The 22,295-nt window shown below is 45.6% G+C and overlaps 1 protein-coding gene across 1 annotated transcript in view; it reads left to right on the plus strand.

The window, feature by feature from the left end:
- LOC141095295 (autoimmune regulator-like) overlaps positions 1–22,295 on the plus strand; it is a 134,048-nt gene that overhangs the window by 98,975 nt on the left and 12,778 nt on the right. Inside the window, 1 exon segment of the mRNA XM_073581235.1 lies at positions 8,548–9,049. Coding sequence (XP_073437336.1) covers positions 8,548–9,049 — 502 coding nt within the window.

The following is a 22,295-nucleotide window of genomic DNA, read 5'->3' on the forward strand; positions in this document are numbered from 1 at the left end:
CACTAGGAGACAGTGAGACAGCTGCTTTGCCCAAGAGTGACCAAATACTCAAAAGAGACCTCCTGCTGAGGACTGAGACAGACTGACAGTACACGGTGAGCGCCCTCTGGGTAGACGTGGACGCGCCAGCCTCCATGACCGGAGGAGACTTCCTTGACAAGCCTGAGACAGTAGCTAATGCGTGCAGGCCTGGCGTACGCAGTGACAGATCTGTGCCCCTGAGAGTAGTAGCTGGACTGACCGAGGAGAGCGGCACTGTCCCTGCGGTGACACGTTCTGAGTGTGGACTTGTGACTAAGAGTGGTGAGAGCAGGACCCCCCTCTCACCGCCCAGCATCCTGTTGTTTTCCCCGGAGGCCGTTTCTTCATCTTGGACAGAGACTTGAGAGACTGCATGTGCTGCTGTTGTCGGTACCACCCTTGGATTCCCGCCTGTCAGAGACTGCATGCGCCGCTGTTGCCGGTGCCACCATTGGAACCCTGTACTTCCACACAACAGAAGACTAGAGTCCGATAAGTTTAACCTCTTTATTACTGAACTCTCGTTCGTCCCTCACCTACCCTGTCAACCTTCCAGATCTGCTCCATTCCTCGCCGTCACCCTACAATCCCTCACTCCCTGCGTGGAGTACATCCCCCCTGTAAATAAACCTGTTTAACCCTTGCTCTGCCTCCACATGCATGACTGCATCCCGCGTTCCTGCAGGTTATTACAGTGTCTGGGGCTTGTTACTGCACATGTTTCATATTAATTTGTACAGGAGGCGGATGTGCAGTACCCTGCGGCAGCCACTACAAGTAGACGGCTGACTCTGCAAGTAAGTACCTCCGGCCTCCATCGATAACAGCTGATCATCGGGGGTATCGGACCCCGGCCGATCAGACATTGATGACCTATCAATGTAAAAGTAGTGGACAACCTTGTTAAGGTTTCAAAGGGAGTGAGTTCATCCCTGATACTAGTCAGAGATGTGAGATTTTATAAATGATCTGAGCTGGAAATATGCCAGCCAGGATAGACCCTACAGTATGTGGACAAGTTGTGTTAAGGAAGGAAAAGAGCCCATGAGAACCTGTCTCAATCTAACCCCAGTGGATCTGTCCCAAATTATAAATGAGTCCGCACCTGAAGCAGAGGGAAATCTGGGTTGTCAAATAAGGGCGTTAATAGATGTTAATAGGTATAGATGATGAGATTTAAGGGCATGTCACACTAAGAGATATCGCTAGCAATATCGCTATAACTTGTGACGTTATAGCAATATTGCTAGCGATATCTCTGTGTGTGATACTTACCTACGACCGGCTCCCCCGCTGGTAATCGCTGATCGCGCGAGAACGTTCAGGACTGTTTCTCGTCGTCAGCTTCCTGCGGCGCTTCCTGCTGTGAAGACGAGCGACGCGTGGAGCCGGGCGGGAGGACGCAGGATCGCCTGGTGTGACAGGTAAGTAGCGATCCCCTTCCCCAGCGATGTCGCTAGTGAGATCTGCCTATGTGGCAGCTCACTAGCGACCACTTAGCGATGTACCAGCGATCCTGACCGCGTCATATCGCTGGTCGGGATCGCTGGTACATCGCTAAGTGTGACAGTACCTTTAGACTTGTTCCCACATTTCCAAAAAGTGTTGAGTGAGTATTGGTAATCGTTTAGCTTGTACATGTATTTTGTCGATCCAAGGTAAAGATGTGAGTGTCCAGGGAGAGAGGTCCCCTTCCAGTTTCACCCACTCCTTATGTTCCACAGACCTGAACCAGTCCACTGATCTCATAAGAATCGCAGACTGATGGTAATTTTTTAAATTGGGAAGACTAGTACCACTTTTGTTCTTGGGACAACACAATATTTAAAAACGTATCCTAGGCTTCAACATTCTCAATGCTGGGATGAGGGGCTGTTCGGATATGCAGCGTGCCACTGCGGGTGTTCCGTGCTGCGGGGGCTCAGCCGACATTTTGTGAAAAGCCAGAGCTCCCGCAGTTGCATGGTTTCCTACGCGGTAAACTCCGGGAAAATGGCTGCTGGGGGTGGCGCATGTGTAGATGGAGATCTCGGCACCAGGATCTCGGGAGATGAGATTTCACCACTGAGATCTCATCTCCCAAGATCTTGGTGCCGACATTTCCATCTGCGCATGCACCTCCCCCGGCAGCCATTTTCACAGAGTCCACCGCATAGGAAACCATACAACTGCGGGGGCTCTTGCCTTTCACAAAATATCGGCACCGAACACCCGCAGCGGCGCGCTGCACATCTGAAAACCCCCTCAACCCATATTATCAACCTAAAATCAATTCCGCGGCCAGCCGGATAATCCCCTCAGGCCAAAGGCTAGCACCAACCAGAAAAACAATATTCTAAATCAAGAATTGTATAAGAACTCCTAATGACATAAAAAATGTCTTAGTAAGTGGAAATATTACCACAGTACAGAGAGGATTTTTATAAACATATTCAATTTTATTGCACATATATTATAAAGATATACAAGGTGTTTATGATGAGGTAGATAAAAAACAGCAGCTAAAAATAATGGTATAGTAAACAGATGAAAATTATAGTGCCAGACAGAAAAATAGCATCTCAGGGCTAGAGTCTACAGTCAGACCAGGATGATATTAGCAAAAGCTCCAAGCCTGATCATAGTGGGCTGAAATATCGAACACGAAAAAAACCCCATACAAATTAAAAGATAAATAGTCGGTTTTTATCATAAAGTATTATCTCAGCATGCTCAACGTACTCAAATTGTATAATAATACAACTTATAATAGGGTAATGTCTTGTCCAGCCGAACAGTATAGTCCTAGCATGCTCAGGTAGTTCAGAGATTAGAGCCCATAGTCAGGTAAAGAGCTGTTCAATTATACCTAGTCAAAATGACTATATATGTCAAAAACAAGGCTAAGAAATCGGACATAAATAGATAGTCCTTTATACCAGACAATATTAGGCTTGATAGCATAAGATGAAGTTTTTTAACTAAGGCCGGTTTCACATTTGCGCTTCAGGACGCAGCGACTGCCTGCGCACGGCCGCCGCTAAGCCCCGCCCCTCCGCCGGTAGCTCCGCCTCCGGGCGCATGACGCAGCATGCGTCATGCGTCCCCTATCTTTATCACTGAGGACGCAGGCCATGCGCAGTATGCGTTTTTGCGGCGCCTGCGTCCTTTTGACGGTGCGCCGACCAGCGCCAAACGCAACCTGTTGCAATTTGGTTGCGCTCGGCGCACCGTCAAAAGGACGCAGGCGCCGCCAAACGCATACTGCACACGGCCTGTGTCCTCACGGAGGCGGAGCTACCGTCGGAGGCGCGGCAGGGGGGCGGGGCTTAGTGGCGGCCGTGCGCAGGCCGTCGCTGCACCCTGAAGCGCAAATGTGAAACCGGCCTAAGCACTATTATCTCAGCATGCTCAGGGAGCACAATATAGGGCCGATGTTGGAATAGATATAGCGGTTATTAAATTCAACCCAATTCACAAGTTGGGTTGTATTATTATACAATTTGAGTACGTTGAGCATGCTGAGATGATACTTTATGATAGAAACCGACTATCTTTTAAACTGTATGGGGGTTTTTTCGTGTTCGATATTTCAGCCCACTATGATTAGGCTTGGAGCTGTTGCTAATATCATCCTGGCCTGACTGTGGACTCTAGCCCTGAGATGCTTTTTTCTGTCTGGCACTATAATTTTCATCTGTTTACTATGCCATTATTTTTTAGCTGCTATTTTTTATCTACCTCATCATAAACACCTAGTATATCTTTATAATATATGTGCAATAAAATTTAATATGTTTATAAAAATCCTCTCTGTACTGTGGTAAAATTTCCACTTACTAAGACATTTTTTATGTCATTAGGAGTTCTTATACAATTTTTGATTTAGAATATTGTTTTTCTGTTTGGTGCTACCCCCTCATCCCAGCCTGCGGCCTGCAGCAACCCTGGGACCCTGCTCCACCGTGACCGGTAAGGTATATCCGCACTATAAGATGCACCCCCATTTTCCCCAAAAATTTTGGGGAAAAAATTGCATCTTATAATCCGAAAAATACGGTAATTTAAATGATATAGATCATTCACATTCCCTGGAATATGTGTACGCAGGTAATTGCATCAGTTCACCATTTAAAGGGACAGTTAGAAACCAGTTGTGTCAGTTTAGCGTTAAAAGTTATGTTCATAGCTTCTGTTTTAGAATAGTTGACTTTGAAAGTGCTTACATGGCCGAATTCTTCCAATTCCTTTTTTATGGAGGAAAATTAGATCATTGGGTTTAAAACATAGAGGAACAAGTCATCTGTGAAATGAGCTAGTTTATAGTGATGTGAACCTATAGTAACTCCACTAGTAGCTGAATTTTTACATAATGCTACCACTAAATGTTCCATCATCAATGTGTATAGGTGAGGTGCTAAGGCTAGTTTCACACTTGCTTTTTTTTGCAGCGCGTTTTTCCCGCAAAAAAACGCATTGAAAAAACGCATACATAAGCATACAACTGCTGCGTTTTTTTCAAGCATTTTTATGAGCATGCATGAAAAAAACGCAGCGTTTTTATGCGTTTGTATGCGTTTTTAGCGCATTTTTACCGCGTTTGCGTTTTTTTCCAACATTTTTAGGTGGCCCCTCACACTACCCAAACCATGACTTTACTAACCCTAACCCTGACCCTAACCCTAACCCTAACCCTGACCCTAACCCTAACCCTAACCCTGACCCTAACCCTTAACCAAACCATACTTAACCCTAATCCTGACCCTAACCCTGACCCTAACCCTTAACCAAACCATACTAAACCCTAACCCTGACCCAAAACCCAACCCTAACCCTGACCCTGACCCTAACCCTAACCCTAAACCCCCTTAACTAACCCTAACTCTAACTCAAACCCCTAAATTCCATGGTTAAAAAAAAAAAAACGCATATGCAAAAAAACGCTTACATGAGCATGCCAGTGCGCACATATGCGCATCCATAGGCTATAATGGCCATTTTTAGCGCAAAACGTGCGCATATGTGCGCATGCGCTTTTTTGCTGGGCCAAAAAATGCAACATGATGCGTCTGGAAAATCCAATCGCACACCCCAAAAAAACGCAGCGCATGAAAATCGCATACATGCGCTTACAAGCGCGCAGGTATGCGCACCCATGTTAAATATAGGGGAAAAAACGCATGCGCAGGTTAGCGTTTTTTTCCAGCGCTAAAAAACGCAAATGTGAAACCAGCCTAAGAGACACCCTAGGTCCAGTCCCATTTTTAATAGAAAATGTGTGACCTAGAAGGTTGTTTACCCTATCTCTCGCTTTAGGGTCAGTATATAAGGATAGAATTTTAGATAGCAATAAAGGGAACAATGAAATCAATGGGGCACAACTCCCTTGCTTTCCTCATAATGGCCTCTTTTACATTGAAAAAAATGTGTGTGACAATGTCCCTTGGAAGCTCAGGATCTGGGCCATGAGGGTAGTGTACAGTGCGCTCTATCAATCTCCAGATTCTTAACAATAGGATCACCAAGGATATTTTTGAATAATGTCCGGAGTGTTGGCATAATTATATAATGGTATTGATGCTTTCAGGTCTTCCCCTTATCCGGATATCTTGGATGCAATTGTTTTTCTTGGTAATCAACCATATAAACAGACTGCATATTTGCTAGCTGTGAAGATCCAGTGATTGTTTATGAGCATTATGATTGCCCACAACTTGATGTCATACTATCCCACAACATACATCCTCTAATCTCTGTACCTTGTCAGCAACCTGTGATAGGCCAGAAGTGAGGGAATGTATTTCAGTTTTCTATGTGGCCTCCATCCTCTGTATCTATGACTTCCTATCTTGTTTAGTAGGAATAGATGCAATATGTTGTTTCAAATTATAGTAACATAGTTGGCAAGGACGAAAAAAGACATTTGTCCATCCAGTTCAGCCTATAGTCCGTCACAATAAATCCCCAGATCTATGCCCTTCTAAAGAACCTAGCAACTGATAGTAACATAGTTAGCAAGGCCGAAAAAAGACAAAGAAATCAGTGATGGCGTTCCCAATATCAGAATCAGCTGTGGCTGAGTGTAAAGTCCCCGTGAAGCGAGCACTGCTGAGAGTACAGGGAAACTTGTGGAGCCATTTTCTTGTGAGGCCGACATTAAGGCTATGTGCACACGTTGCAGAAATGCTGCGGAAATGTCCGCTACATTTCCGCACTCCCGCCGCGGGTAAAACGCATGCGAATTCGCATGCGTCTTCCTGCGGAAAACAAGCGTTTTCCGCTTGCGCATTCCAAGCGATTAGCATCGCTTGGAATGTGATAGGTAGGATATTAAAATAATAAAAAAAATAAAAAATATGGTCATTCTCACCTTCCGAAGGCCCCTGATCTGCTCTGTAGCGCTACCGGCATCTTCCGGTCCCATTAATGCTTTGCACGAAGGACCCGAGATGACGTCACGCTCGCGAGAGCGCGACGTCATCGCGGTCATTCGCGCAAAGCATTACTGGGACCGGAAGATGCCAGGAGCGTGGTGAAAGGTGGGAAGGACTCCGGGGGCCGCCAGAGAGTGAGTATATCACTATTTTTTATTTTTATTCTATTTTTTACAGGATTATGGTACCCAGGGCCTGGAGGACAGTCTCCTCTCCTTCAGGCCCTGGGTACCATCTGCACATGATCCGCTTACTTTGCGCATGGTGGGCATAGCCACATGCGGAAAGTAAGCGGATCAATGCATTCCTATGGGTGCGGAATCGCCACGATTCCACAAAAAGATTGAGCATGCTGCGGATTTTACCGCGATGCGATTCCGCAGCGGTAAAATCCGCAGCATTAGCACAGCAATGCGGAATCCGATGTATGGGATGCGCTTTCTTAGCGTTTTTGCAGCGAAAAATCGCTGTGAAAATGCGAAAAAAGCGCAACGTGTGAACGCAGCCGCAGAAGGTAAAAGCAGGTGCAGAACTTAAGGGCTTGAGCTGTCTGGCATCTTAAGAGTTAAGACTGCTTCTTGTTCCACGCTGAGGTGAGGTAGTAATGGCGCCTGCTGCTGCCCAGGAAGAGGAGCCCTCTGATAAGAAAACCTGCATACCAGACGTGCTGACAGAGGTGGAGGACTTCAGATTAACCTCAGATATCTTGTATTCCTTTCCCATAACGGGACAGCGTGTTAGAGGCTGTAAATTGCTTATAATTTCCCCAGAATTATAGGGGTGACATGTCCAGGCCAAGCCCAAAGAATTCTGGCAATAACTGCTTGATAAATCGGATCCTTTGTGTATACAATCTTATAATATTCCATAGTTCTTTTTAATCAGGAAATGAAGCAAATTATTAAACTGCTGTTGAAAATGATCCTCAAGACAGTCAGATTTATTATAATATGTTTTTATTTTTAAAGCGAACCTGTCAGTTGATCTATGCTGTCCAACTCGTGGGCAGCATGTGTCAGTACTATCCTAGCAATGTATGTTTGTCTCTGACATACTTTTACTGGCATTCCTCCTTGACTGGGTTTCATTGGAGCTTGTCATTTTTAGTAGATATTGGCATACTAAAGTATTATTATGATATATAATGCGAACAAAAAAACTGCTATTTCAAGTCCCCTAAGAAGCCTAAACATATAAGCCAAATGGAATTAAAAATGTAAATATATATTAAAAAAAGTATAAAAGTTTGAATCACCCCATTTTCCCATCTGATATTTTTCTAAAATATGAAAAATTTAAATTAATTAGGCCATATAGTAAGCAGAGTAGAAAAAGAAATACATCAGAAAGTCAGAGTTGCCAAAAAGCAATCAAAATGTCCTTTATACCCTCAAAATTGTACAAATAAAAACCACAACTGAATATCTAAAAAAAAGCAGGCCCTTGCACAGGTTCAATGTTAGAAGAATAAAACCATTACAGGTCTTTGAAAATGGTGACAAATCTTATATTTTTTACACAATTTAACCACCAAAACATAAAACAAGACAAGCTTGGAATCGCGGTAATTGCTCTGACCTGTAGAATCATTTCGCAAGGCAATTTTTACTGTGCAACGAATGTTGTAAAAACTAAACTTCAAAATCAATGGTGAAATGTCACTTTTTTTACTATTTCAACCCACTTGTAATCTTTTTCCCATTTTTCAGGACATTATGCGATGTAATTGAAAACTACAAATTGTCTGGTAAATAAAACCTAGCCCTAACATTGCTATATTGATGCAAAATTATGTTATGGCTCTCAGAGGAAGAGGAAAGAAACCAAAAGCGCAAAAATGCTAAATGTCCCAGTCCTCAAACGGTTAAAATAAAAAAAATGTACATACAGGTACATTCTTCAATCAAAACAATGCCCTTTGGTCTTGCAGCTTCACTCATAATGAGCTGATTACGACTGTGGGAGCCATGTAATATTATACGTCGCCTATTGAATTCACTACACGTGAATAGGTGAAGTGATATACATTATACATATGTCAGAGACCTCCAGGAAACGTATCAATCTTTCCACTAACTAAATTAATGCTGTGAATTATTATTTTTTCTTGCAGTGCAATACAGAACATACAGGTGTGCTCTGATCAGCACCAAATATATAACCAGCAGACACCGCACCCCAAAGTATGTCCTGCACCCCAAGCCCGACCCCAAATGAAGACTCTGAGCTCTCATCAGCCCATGGCTAAACCTCAGATTGGTCCTCATTTATTATCACACCCATATCCCTCACAAACCCCTCTACAACAGATTTGCACACAGCTTCCTCTTCAGCCCCCAATCGAGAATGTCCAAAAAGTTCATAATCCTTCACATCTAACCCAAATTCAGAGCTACAACGTGGGAGTGCCTCAGATTCCTCTCCAAAATGTTCACTCCCAGTTACCCCAGTCTGACGGCAACCTCCCACAAGAAGCCTGTCCTGGGGCCAGTGGATTGCATCAATTTGAGAGGCCTCCTCCTTTAGTGCCTAGAGTACCACCTCCATTTATACCAGCTCGAGGAGATGTGGTGCCAGGCCCTGGATTATCACATATGGAAGTGACTGAGGCTAAGGTAAGGACTGCATGACTCCTGATTTATTGTGGATGCAAAAAACATTTTTATCCAATGACTTAACGAAAGTCTATGGCAAGAAGATGCTTTATTTATTACATATGCATAATAACTGGACCTTGTACTATTTTAGCTGGTTTTGGGGAAGTGGTGCACACTGGAAAATTGGGCACCATACAAGATAACCAGGAATAAGGAACAGTAAATAATATGCTGACTATAATGCTTGATCAGTGGTTGTTTCACCAGAACAAAGGGGCAGTGGCACGTCACAGTATCCGGTATATTGCTACCTATATGCAAGGTGCATTCAATGTGTAGCTGCAGATGCTGGTTTTTTTTTTAATAAAATCCGTTCTTCAGTATCTGGAAGTGGGTGCCACACGTTGAATGAGCTGCAGTCTAAAGGTCCCATCTCACATAGCGGGATTGTTAGCGAGATCGCTGAAGCGTCATCGATTTTGTGACGCAACAGCAACCTCGCCAGTGATCTCGTTACATGTGACACTTAGCAGTGACCGGCCCCCGCTGCGATGTCGCTGATCGTGCTCGAATATCCTGAGCCATTTTTTGATCATTGGTGTCCCGCTGGCCAGCATGCATTGCTGTGTTTGACACTGACGAGCAACCTCGTTAGCGACTCAGAAATCATGGACGCAGGCGGGAGTCGTCAGAATCGCTGCTGTGTGACAAGGTCCCAACAACTGCCAAGGTCGTTATACGGATCGCTGCGGCGTCGTTGGGTAAATCTGACTGTTTGACAGCTTACTAGTGACCATTTACAGGTTGAATCATTGTCGGGATCGCTGGTGCGTCACTAAGTGTAACGGTACCCTAAGAGCCTGTTTCATCATTTGCGGTGTTTTTTAAAGTCACTTTTCTTTTTTTACTTGTCGTTTTTACGCCATGGCGTACACGATTCATGAATTTTGCACAAAGCCCAAAATTGTCTTTTATTCTGTCTTTAACTGGTTTTGTGACTTTTCAGCAGAAAGTCGCACATTTTGCAAAATACGGGCCATAATACCTGTCATACGTAAAATCCCAGTGTAAAAATGGAGTAGAGTTGTGGCAAATTTAATGAATCTGCTAAAACATTTGGAAATGCTACATTGATGTAAAAATCAGAAACCTACGTGCACATAAAGGACAACTTGTAAAAGGCCCAAATCATTTGATAAATTTGTCGAAAATGAAAAAGTCACCATTGAGAGTTGTGTCCATTCTAAAAACTGGTGAAAATTGGACTAAAAGAATTTAAAGTACGGTATTTACTGCTGTCCAGGTGCCGGGAGATTATACTGATGATCTGTTCAACACGTCAATAATATACAGTGACCGGTCAATAACATTTGAGAAATCCATGTTAAACCTGAAAAAAATGCTGCATCGGGGTTGGATATCTGATGTAAACAATTATCACTCACATTAGCAGTTGCTGCCACCAAAACACAGAGGGCCCAGTGAATTATTGCATTTGTGCTTTTCTTTTGTCGAGTTTTTAGTGTTTCACTTTTTTTTTCTTGTGCAAAATTCTTATTTTCATTTATGGCTTTTTTTAAAGTCACTTTTTTATGCCTTTGTCAAAATGTGAGGGAGCCTGACTTTATATGTGGGGGTCCACTGACTGGCCAACCGTGGGTAGAAGGAGTCAGTTTGCCTTCTCCTTCTTTCCTAGGGGCGCATGGAAAGGGTTAAGAGATTTGGTCTCTTACCTTAATGGTGATGCACTCATTGGCTGACAAAAGGGTTCTTCCGGGTCTGGTTCCTCCCCTTTCAGAACGTATAAATTGATGAGCTTGGGGTCTCTCGGCCTCTTTGACCCCGGTGGATCGAGAGCAGCCCTCCCGCCCTCCCGTTTGGATGGTTTAGTGGGATATGGTTTGGTTTTGTCTCAATGTGATGAAAGTCGCAGCAGTGGCGGAAAAGCTAGAATGGGTAACATGTGCCGGGAGTCCGGTGACATATCTCCACAATTTTCCGATGGTTAATTTGGAGTGCTGCGACCTTACCCCTCCAACAGTTGGGTGTTAAAAGAAAAGAGTTGTTGTGATTGGTTACTCTCCAATAAAATGTTTCCGTTGAAGAGTGTGTGTTAGTGTCTTTCTTTGCGCCGGGAAAGAAGGAGAGGGGCAGGTTTATAGAGTATGGACAGTCTAGGGCAGGGGTCCCCAACCGCCGGTCCGCGGCCCAGCACCGGGCCGCTGCAGTGCCCTTGCCGGTCCGCGGACACAAGGTGAGCCAGGGGCGGTCAGTGGCATAGCGGGGGCTGGGGCGGCGCGCAGCAGCTCTTAGCGGCGGGCAGGGAGCGATCAAGCAGCTCCGCTGCCTGCAAGAGGGAATAGCAGGAGCGGAGCTGCAAGGACCCGTCCAGCTTCCTGCCCGCCGCCCGCGCTTCCTGTCTCTGACTGACACAGAGAGGAGAGCGCGCCGCTGCTGTGTCAGTGCGAGGAAGCGCGGGCGGCGGGCAGGTGAGAGGTGAGAGGTGGTGTCTGTGTGTATGTGTATGTCTGTCTGTGTGTGTGTGTATAATGTGTGTACATGTATGTCTGTGTGTGTGTGTGTGTGTGTGTTGGTCTGTGTTTGTGTAGCCTGGCCTTGGAGGAGATGGGTGTGTGTGTGTGTTGGTCTGTGTTTGTGTAGCCTGGCCCTGGAGGAGATGGGGACATGAGGAGAAGGCCATGAGGGGAATGATGGGGTGAAGGCAATGATGGAGAGACAGCAGTGATGGGGAGAAGGGAGTGATGGGGTGAAGGCAATGATGGGAGAGGGGAGTGATGGGGTGAAGGCAATGAAGGGGAGACAGCAGTGATGGGGTGAAGGCAATGATGGGGAGAAGGGAGTGATGGGGTGAAGGCAATGATGGGGAGAGGGGAGTGATGGGGTGAAGGCAATGATGGAGAGACGGCAGTGATGGGGTGAAGGCAATGATGGGGAGAAGGGAGTGATGGGGTGAAAGCAATGATGGGGAGAAGGGAGTGATGGGGTGAAGGCAATGATGGAGAGGGCAGTGATGGGGTGAAGACAATGATGGAGAGACGGCAGTGATGGGGTGAAGGCAATGATGGAGAGACGGCAGTGATGGGGTGAAGGCAATGATGGGGAGACAGCAGTGATGGGGTGAAAGCAATGATGGGGAGAGGGGAGTGATGGGGTGAAGGCAATGATGGAGAGACGGCAGTGATGGGGTGAAGGCAATGATGGAGAGACAGCAGTGATGGGGTGAAGGCAATGATGGGGAGACAGCAGTGATGGGGTGAAGGCAATGATGGGGAGACAGCAGTGATGGGGTGAAGGCAATGATGGGGAGACAGCAGTGATGGGGTGAAGGCAATGATGGGGAGACAGCAGTGATGGGGTGAAGGCAATGATGGGGAGACAGCAGTGATGGGGTGAAGGCAATGATGGAGAGATGGCAGTGATGGGGTGAAGGCAATGATGGAGAGATGGCAGTGATGGGGTGAAGGCAATGATGGGGAGAGGGGAATGATGGGGTGAAGGCAATGATGGGGAGACAGCAGTGATGGGGAGAAGGCAATGATGGGGAGAAGGGAGTGATGGGGTGAAGGCAATGATGGGGAGAAGGGGGTGATGGAGCACTTATTCAAAACCTATGGTGAGTTGAGTCACATTATAAATGTTATTTAATTATAAGTATGCACTGCTACACTACAACCGTGTCCATAGCCCCGCCCCCTTATGACCAAAGCCCCGCCCCTGCCACACCTCCATCCCCGCCCTGCCGGGCCATGGAAGAATGGTCTTGCTTGAAACCGGTCCCCGGTGCAAAAAAGGTTGGGGACCACTGGTCTAGGGTTTCCACATAGTTTTGCCTGGTCCAACATTTGCGAATTTTCGAAAAGTTGCAAAATTTGTCGCAAATGTACTCCAGTGTTCCTTGGACTAATTTTATGTACGCTTGAAACTTTGATGCAATTTTTATGATATTTTAACTGTACATACAACTTTTGCGCTAAAGTCACAAAACAAGTTCAAGACAAAAAAGAGCAATTTTTTAATTTTGCACAAAATTAATGAACTGCGTGGGCAATTTTGATGCATTTGGCATAAAAAATAAAAACACCAGCAAACACCACAAGAAATAAAAGAAAATTGACTTTAAAACAATCACTAACAGTGAATCGGGACAAGAATGTTTAAACCCTTGGAGATTTCTAGTATAAATGAGTTGAAAAGTGTCATGATCCAGGACGGGGTTTCGCTTTGGCCCGTCCTGGTCTGATTGGGGGTTAATTATTCCGCCTCTCCCTGGCAGAGGGCGGCTATTTAATGCTCACTGGACCTAGGTCCGGTGTCAGTTATACTCCTTCCCACGGCTGAGTTAGTTGACCTTGTGCGTACGTGTGCCTTGTGCCTGATATCTTGCATGCTTGTTCGGTTTTGATTCGGTTCTGTCCCTGTTACGAGTTCTGCCTGTCCCTCTTGTACTGCGCTACCTCTCATGTATGACTCTCTGCTTGTGACCCGACTTCTCTCTGCTCGTCCCCTTGGTACCGTGTCGCCCTCTTGTGTATGACGTTTGGCTTTGTCTGACCTCCCGTCTGTTTACCCCTTCTGTACCTCGCTGTCCATACTGTGAACGACCTCCGTTTTGCCTGACTCTGAGTTTGCTGTCTTCTGTGAAAGCAGGATGCTAAGCCCCGCCCCCCGGCTTGCTAAACTGCATCACTAAGGTCCTGTGCACCTATACTTTCTGGCTATTCTGGTCCCCAGGGGTCCCTACAGTGCGGGTGAGTCCATGCTCAGCGGAGGCTGTACGCCGGCGCTGTCAGGATCCTGATAAAAAGAGGGCTGTCATTTACCACAAGCAATATTACACATTACTGGGAAACTGCATGGTGCTCTTGAGCTATGTGAATTTTACACACTACCCATCAATGTGGTAAATGTGTGAAAAACCACAGAAAACAGCATCTCTACCACCGCCAATAATAAGAGCAGAGTTAAAATATTCTTAAGGGGGTTTCTCCTACTTTAATTAATTGTAATAAAAAAATCCTATATCCACCTCCAGGACCAGCGCTGCTTTTCCGCATTTGCTACTGTGACCTCCAATGATGCAAAAGTGTGGGCACCCTGCATGGTTAGTATCTAGTAGCACCCCCTTTTGCAGCCGAGCTTGCAAATGTTTTTTTTAGCTAGCCAAGAGTCTTTCATTTCTTGTTTGAGAGATTTTCAACCATTCACCCTTGGACAATTCTTCCAGTTCTGTGATATTTTTGAGTCGTCTTGCATGCACTGCTACTTTGAGGTCTAGCCACAGATTTTCAATAATGTTCAGATCAGGGGACTGTGAGGGCCATTGTAAAACCTTCAGCTTGCTCCTTTTTAGGTAGTCTATTGCGGATTCTGACATGTGTTTAAGATCATTATCCATTTTTAGAAGCCATCCTCTTTTAAACTTCAGCCTTTTATACAGCTGGTGTTATGTTTACATAAAGAATTTGTTAAAATTTCATTGAATCCATTCTTCCTTTTACCTGTGACAGGTTCCCCGTGCCATTCAATGCAACGCAACCCCAAAGCATGATTGATCCACTCACATGCTTAATGGTTTGTGAGATGTTCTTTTCCTGAAATTCTGTGCCCTTTATTCTCCACATATACCTTTGATCATTGCAGCCAAAGAGTTATATTTTAACCTCATTGGTCCACAAGACTTGTTTCCAAAATGCATCTGGCTTGTTTAGATGATGTTTTGCATACTTCAGAAGCTGAATTTTATTGTTAGGACACAGGAGAGGTTTTCTTCTGATGACTCTTTCATGAAGGCCATATTTGTGCAGGTGTCTCTGAACAGTAGAACAATGTACAGCTGCCTAAAAGAACCCATGGCTGCAGTTTTTGGCACAACGTTAGGGGAGGCTGGGTTTTTAGAAAGCTGGGAAATTTGCATCACCTGGCCTGTCCTAACGGTAATAGAAAACAAGCCATAACTCTAACAGCTAATTAAGGTAATTGCCACATTTTATAACTAGGGGTTTCAGCCAGAAATGTACGTCAGAATGGGCAATGTTTTTTAACTATCTAGAAAAAAATTTTAACCATGTGAAATAAAGTTACGTATTTTTTATCCATACAGCCATGTGGATCCTATTCTTCCTTTTTTTTTAAACACTTTACTATCTTCTTATAGCCTTCTCCTGCTTTATGGGACGCCACAATTTTCAGAGTGCTAGGCAGCTGCTTAGAAGAAACCATGCCTGCTATTTTTTTTTTTTATGCAAGGTTAGAAGAGGCTCGGTTTTTAGAAAGCTGGGAAATTTACATCACCTGGCCTTTGCTAATAATGATAGTGAATAAGCTATACATAACCCTAACAGTCTAATTAAGGTCTGAAACCTTGGTAAAAGTTATCTGAGCGCACAAATCTCCAAGGGTGCCCAAACTTTTGCATTTTGCACATTTTCCTTTATGTAATTTTAAAAATGTAAAAAATTACAATTTTTTGCCTAAAATACAAAGCAAATGTGTCTTCTTTAACTTTTGGCCTTTTAGAGATCATTTCATCTTCAACTTGCTTAACAGAAATTTGGACCAGGGGTACCCAAACTTTTACATGCCATTGCATATAGCTCCTGTAAAGTCCTGTGTCTCCATATTAACAGACTAACAAACCTTACATCTTCAGATCTTGAAATCATATTGTCATCCATTTGAACCCCTACTTCTTGCTAAGCCTCTAAATGTATGAACTGATACTTCACATGAAAATGTTTGCAAAGTGAATTCTTCATTTTAGATTCATTCGGAAAATAGGTTATGAAGAAGGACCTTTACTTTACATAGTAACTACGCTTATTTTTCATAAATCAGCAGTACTAGGAAAGTAAGAAACTATGTAATATATCGCATCAGAGAAATGTTCTTACTCTTCTTATCTGTCATGTTTTTGTCTCCTGGTCTAAACGTTCTTCATCGAAAACTATTTAAAGAGGTTCCCTGAGAAATGTAAAAAAATAAATAGTTAAATAATACACATTTAAATATTATACATTTTTCTAAGTTCCTGTATTTAACAAAAAGGTTTGCTTTATCTAGTGCATTCTGCCAGGATTTTAAAGATGGCAACTGCCAGCTATGTCATTGTGCAGCCGTTCTAGATTTCGGAGAACACGCAATGGGACGGGGTGCTGATTGGAACCAATGCATGCGCGTGCATTGGCAATGATGTCATTTAGATGCCATTGTCAGAGATTAAGGATGTGAGTATAAGGTTGAGCAGGAACGCTGGATGCAGTAACGGACCAGAGGTAGACCAAGGGTTAAAGGGGGTGTAATTATACAGTGGACACTCCACGCAGGGAGAAGTGGGGAAAGGGCTTACTTCAGCGGGAATATTATTACTAAGAAAAACAGGTTTAGGTAAACAAGGCAAGCAGTTCAGTAGTAATAAACTTATCAAACCAGTGACTTCAGCAGTTGGAGTCCTGGGTGTATACGTTGGTGCCAAGGCCGTGGCGCGTATGGGGTCCGGTGTTGTTCTTGAGAAGATTGCGTCCTGGATCCTGGTGACAGCGGTGATTCCTCATGGTCCTGGTGACAGTCCTGGGTTCAGAGCATGAAGGGACGGAGTGGATAAAGTCTCTATCCTGGGCAGAGGTTAACACTGCACAGCGACTGTATGCGGTCTTATTAGGGCTCAGTTCAAAACGGGTCATCTGGCTTTCCTGCCAGTACGGGCGTGTGTCTACATTCCTCCCACGGGCCCCACGACTCACAGTCAGCGGTATCAGCAGCGTCAGTAGTGTCAACGGTGTCAGTGGTGTCAGCGGACACGGGACAAGTGTCTGTCGACAGCCTTGGTTGTGGCGCAGTGGCCCCTCAGGCCTGGGCCTGCTCCAACGCGATGCTCTGAGGTCAGAGCACTCACTCTCTCCACCTGCGCGCTGCGCGTTCCTGCCAAGTCTCCCTCATTTCCCGTGCACCACAGCATTTTAAGCTTAGTCGCACCCCGTCACTGAGTGCAACAACTGGTCCAGGACCTTAAACTTTCCCCCATGCAACGAAGGTGACAGCCGCGACAGTTCCGGATCCGTCACGGAAAAGGTACGCCTGACCTGGTTCTTCTCCTTACATGTGTGTGCACGTTGAGTATTTGCTTGAAGAAATTACTGCAAGGTTTCTGCATCTCTTGGCAGCAAAAACACGTTTTGACGCATTTTTTGGTGCTTTTTTGCCACTGTTTAGTATGCGTTTTTCTTGCAAGCATTTTTGTACCCCAATGAATTTTTTTTTTAGCTAAATAAAGAAGTTTTGTGATGTACTTGGGTCGCCCTCCCAGGGCCGTGGGGTACTCGGTACCGGGCCGGTGTCAGGGGGATGTGTCACAGCAGCGGTGACCCGGTTCGTGGCCCTGGGCGCCCTTGTAATCAGGGGTGTTGAATGGTGGTTTATAGTTAATGGAATAGTTTGTGACGCCACCTGTGGTGTTCGTCAAGTGGGATGTTGGGCCGTCGCTGCATGCAGATCCTCTAGGGCTGGTGGTGTGTGGCAGCCAAGATGATGGAGCTCCCCACAGGTGGAGCTGTAGCCCCAGGGCAGTGTAGATGTAGGGGCAGAGGAGAGGTGCAGGCGGTGTAGAAGCTGATACCCGAAGTAGTGGTACAGGGGTGTGTTGGCGCAGGAATAATTGGAGGACACCAGGACATGCAGTTCCAAAGCTTTACTCACAGTCTGTAGCACACACAGATGCCTGCCTCCGTGCTGTGTCCTCCGGGTCAGGGACTCAGTCAACCTCCAGATCAGATGGAATGCTCCCTTCCAACACTCCGCCAACATGTGCCTTTCTGAACGTCTCCTCTTATAGCGCCTTTAAGTGTGAAGTACTCCCAGTACTGAGTTACACTGGAGTGCCTCCTGACAGATGTTCCCAAGAACTCTACTTGTGCGGCAGACAGCTGTAGCCTGCTTCGGGAACTCCTCTCTCCTGAGTCCCGGCTCACTATCCACGTTGCTATTGTGCCCCCAAGTCTTAGATGGGAGTAGTGCATTTACAGCCCACTACTCCACCGGTGTCTGCTGCAGGACCTTCAGTACCCATACAACCTCGGGGACCGGGCCCCGGCCTTGCGTTTAAAACTTCTAGGCAGGGTTCTCCTCTAACCCACGTCCTCTCTGTTCCCTTTTACTCCTTCGTTCCGTACTAATCCCTCTCTCTCATAGAAGATCAGGTTTCAGTCCAATGTCTTTCTCCTTCTTTCCTTTCCTGTGCCAGCTGGCTCAGATCACTGAGGCAGCTGCAGCACTCCTTCCTCCATCCCTCTTCCAGGGATCCTCACTCCTCTCCGAGTGACTCTCTCTCTGACTCTCTTACTGACTGACTACGTAAACCTTCCCGCTCTTTATGTATTCTAAACTCCACCCGCCTCCCAGCACGTTTCGTGTTCCAAGCAGGGAGCCACCAAAGGTGATCTGCTACACTCCAAGCAGGGAGCCGCAATGTGGCTTTGCTGAACTACCATGTTGCGTGGGATGCGAGTGTTGGAGCCTCCAACTCACCTGGATGGTGGGGTACCACACCTCAGGAGGAGGTGCAGTACCTCTGTGGCAACTGAATCCTCAGGGGCGCCACATAATTTATTGGTTCAACACCACCTTTTTCATTCTGATGCAGTGTGGCATCAGGGTAATAGGATTATAGGGTTTGGTGTCAGCAGCTGTCATTGATCTATAAGATATGCTAAATCTGGCGCCTGGCATCGCTCTCCCCACTTGCCCATAGCAGCGGCAAGTGGGGTAATGGTTGGGGGGAGGTTTGTATTGTCAGGTGACATCAAGCCCACAGGTTAGTAATCGAGAGGCGTCTATATGACACCCCAATACTAAGTGAGATCACCGGCGTCAGCAGATGAAACAATCTCGGCAGCTCAGCGCTATACACTGTGGGAATGATGACTCTCCTATCAGTGTATCGCGGACAGCCTGTTAGAGCAGTCACATTTCCAAATGTGTCTGTTCTACATGTGAGATCACCGTAGGACACTCTGGATTACGTGGGACAGGAGAGTATATGATGGTTTATTATTTTTTATAAGAGACATGGGTATTGGAGATTGGGCGTTAAGGTGAGTATATGTTGTTTTTTTGTTTTACATTTTTTTATAGGAGACAAGGTGTTAGGCATGGGGTTCCTGCCTCTGCACAGGAAGGAACTCAAGCCTTGCCTTCTGCGGTCTCCCATTCCTCTCCAGCCGGAGAGGAGGCTGTTCAGCAGAGATGTCTGTCCCAGCGCCTTGCTCAGGTTAATGCTAAGCGTCTGGTTGCTCCTCCTGGCTCTGCTATTGTATCATGCGTGAGTCAGCAGAAAGCAGATGCTGCAGGGACTAAGTCCTGCTTTTCCCCTACTGAGCATGCTCATGGAACGACCTCTCATTGGAAGTCAGAGATCACATGTGCAGGCCCCGTTCCTGCTCGGATTGGTCCACTGGGAAAGTCCCGGAAGGACGCCGCTATAAAAGAGTCACATGGCGGCTCGGCCATGCGCTAGTATAGGCTCTTGTGGCTTATGGTGTATATGATGACGGATGCTTGATACTGCGAATGACTCATTATAAAACCCCTACCCTTGGTTGTGTCTGTTGTTAGGGTCTTGAGGTTAGAGTCAGCGCCTGTCAGTGGCTACGCTATACACCACAGTGCATCCCAGTCCTATGCACTTTCTAGTGTCCGATTGTGCCTCTCGGCTCAGGGTACTGTCATACCACGCCAGGTAGCAGTAGCCACCAGTGTGGCGCCGTGCGCAACTCTAGCGCAACTCTAGTGCTTTCCTCCTCACTCTGGGTGGTTAGTGGTGTCCGCCGAAGCGGCACTGTGCGCACTTGGCGCGATTATTTATTCCGTCCTTTTGCTGGCACCACAGCCGCGGCGCCGTTGCTTATAGTCTAGAGGAACTCTAGTCCTGTGCCTCTGGGACAGAGTTCTGTGACCTTTGATTAGCACTCACCCAGCCGAGCTCTGTGAGTTCGTTCAACAGGCTCCGGCGTTTGTTTTAGCGGCTCTGTGAAGCAACAGAGTTCGCTTCCATTCATACTAGGTGAAGTTAACCCACATGTGAGCAAGTGTTCATTAACCATCATGTTCCGCCATTACTAAGCAGAAAATTCCATCTCTGCATGGTGGACCCCGGGCTGTGAACGCACCTCATATCTCCTCTTATATTATTTGGTGCGTTCCGCAGGCCCTAACACAAAGGCATCGGGATTTGGTGTTAGGTGATTATAGTGTGTTTTTTATAGTCATTTGAACATTTATTCAATTATTTTACATGTTCTTTTTTTAAGTTTAAGCACAGGCGCTGGCTGCCGAGAGACTACTCCCATCAGCGGCTCCTGCTATCACTGTTAGCTGAGGGTCACAGTATCTCTGCAGTCATGCTGACAGCATGACCCCGCATTGCTCTGACCGATGGTCTTACCGGCAGTAATGCTACCGCCGATCAGCACCGCCATGCCAGTGTTTCCCACCCCATCACACAGATGATAGCATAAGAAACACCAAAGGAAGGCTGTAAAACAAGTAAACAAAAACTCATAATCTGCAAACATTTTTATACCTGAGTTTTTGCTGCGGATTTGACTGACTTAGTTGAAGCAGATGGGTGAAAAACGCTAAAAATCAGCACAAAGAATTGATATGCTGCAGAAAAATAACACACTGCAAATACTCAAGGAAAATTACTGATTATGTGCACAGCACTTCAGGATTCTCATTGAATTAGCTGGCATAAGGATTCCATAGTGTTTTTCACCCATTTCAACGTGGAAAAAATGCCACAAAAACTCACCAAAAATGCACCGTGTGCACATAGCCTAATAGTTTAAAAATTAAAATAAAAATGGGGGTGATATAATTGCTGCTCAGTATGAGATACAGACAGGAACTCAGAAGCTTGAACACAACCCCCTTTTTATTTCAATTTTTAAACTTTTTGTCTGATACATGGTGGTTCCTGCGCCGTGCAATTGCCTGGGGCAAGCTGCAACTGATTCACTCCGTTTCAGGTTTTGAAACAGGGTTGTGCCTGGTACTTGCCTGGTGAAATACAGTGCCGGAGATACAACACCTTTGCACTTATGGGAATAATTGTAAGAGTCATGGAGTGCCTACATTAACTGTTGCTCCTTCAAAGTTCATGAGTATGTCAGGGTATGTGCATATGGTGCCTTTTTCAGGCAGATTCTGCCTGGAAGCCACCTGAGAAGGCTCAAAAACAATGCACAGCAATGTACTTTATTGCTGTGTACATGAGCAGTCTTTTGATACTTCTGTTCAAGGTTTGGAAACAATGAGGCGATTAAAAGAAGTGGCATGTTCATTCCTAAGGCTTCTTCTACCAGGAAGCTTCTTGCTAGACATAGTTTAATATATAAAAAAAGACGTTGGAGAGGAACCTTCGCAGAAACAATGGCAAAATCACCAGCTAGGCCGCTTCAGGAAAAAGACTGCCAGCTCTTAACTAAAACGGCTTTGCCTCAGAAAACCTCTAAGGCTATGTTCACATTCCATTTCTGGATGAAAAACTGTAAGGGAACAAAAGAGCACAAGATCATCGGGTGATACCCTTTGGGGTGCAAAGGAAAGGAAGGTGCTCGCCTGAGCAGATTGTGCACAGACACAACTCCTATGAACACCTGAATATGTCATCTGCTGCTGCCACATGGCTGGGGATGATCTCCTCCAGGAGAGTCGACCAGTTTGGATGAAAACGCGATATCAGGCTGCACTTATGTAATGAAGAATCCTTAGGACCAAGATGAGTTGACTGTTTTTCCATTTCTGCAACACATTTGTGGCTCAATCGGTGCTTCTGTCTGAAACCCTGAAAACAGTGTTCAGATGTAATCCACAAGTGAGCCATTCACTATAATAAAGAAGATGGTATCTCCGTGTGGCATCCACTTCGGCAGGATCTGATATGGTTTAGATGGGTACAAAAGTGTGTTAGACTGCGCATTTGTGCTCATCCAAAAATACAGACTGTACTGGAACACAGGCTAGATGGGGCGCAAACTGATTCCTTGTGACCCATTATAGTAAATGACTCCATCAGGGGTTCAGCCCTAATCCCATTATCATTTGTCTCTTTTCCATGGTGTGGGGCAATAATGAAATGGAAGAAAAATTCCAACATGACTTGCGATTCTGGGAAGCTCTTATAATCCCTTTATGGCCTAGAAATGTGCAAAAAAAATCATATTTTGAGTCATTTCCTCATTCTATCAGT

This window comes from Dendrobates tinctorius, unplaced genomic scaffold (genome assembly GCF_039654945.1).
Source record: "Dendrobates tinctorius isolate UK_male_01 unplaced genomic scaffold, ASM3965494v1 ptg000069l, whole genome shotgun sequence".
In the NCBI taxonomy this organism is placed as follows: Eukaryota; Metazoa; Chordata; class Amphibia; order Anura; family Dendrobatidae; genus Dendrobates; species Dendrobates tinctorius.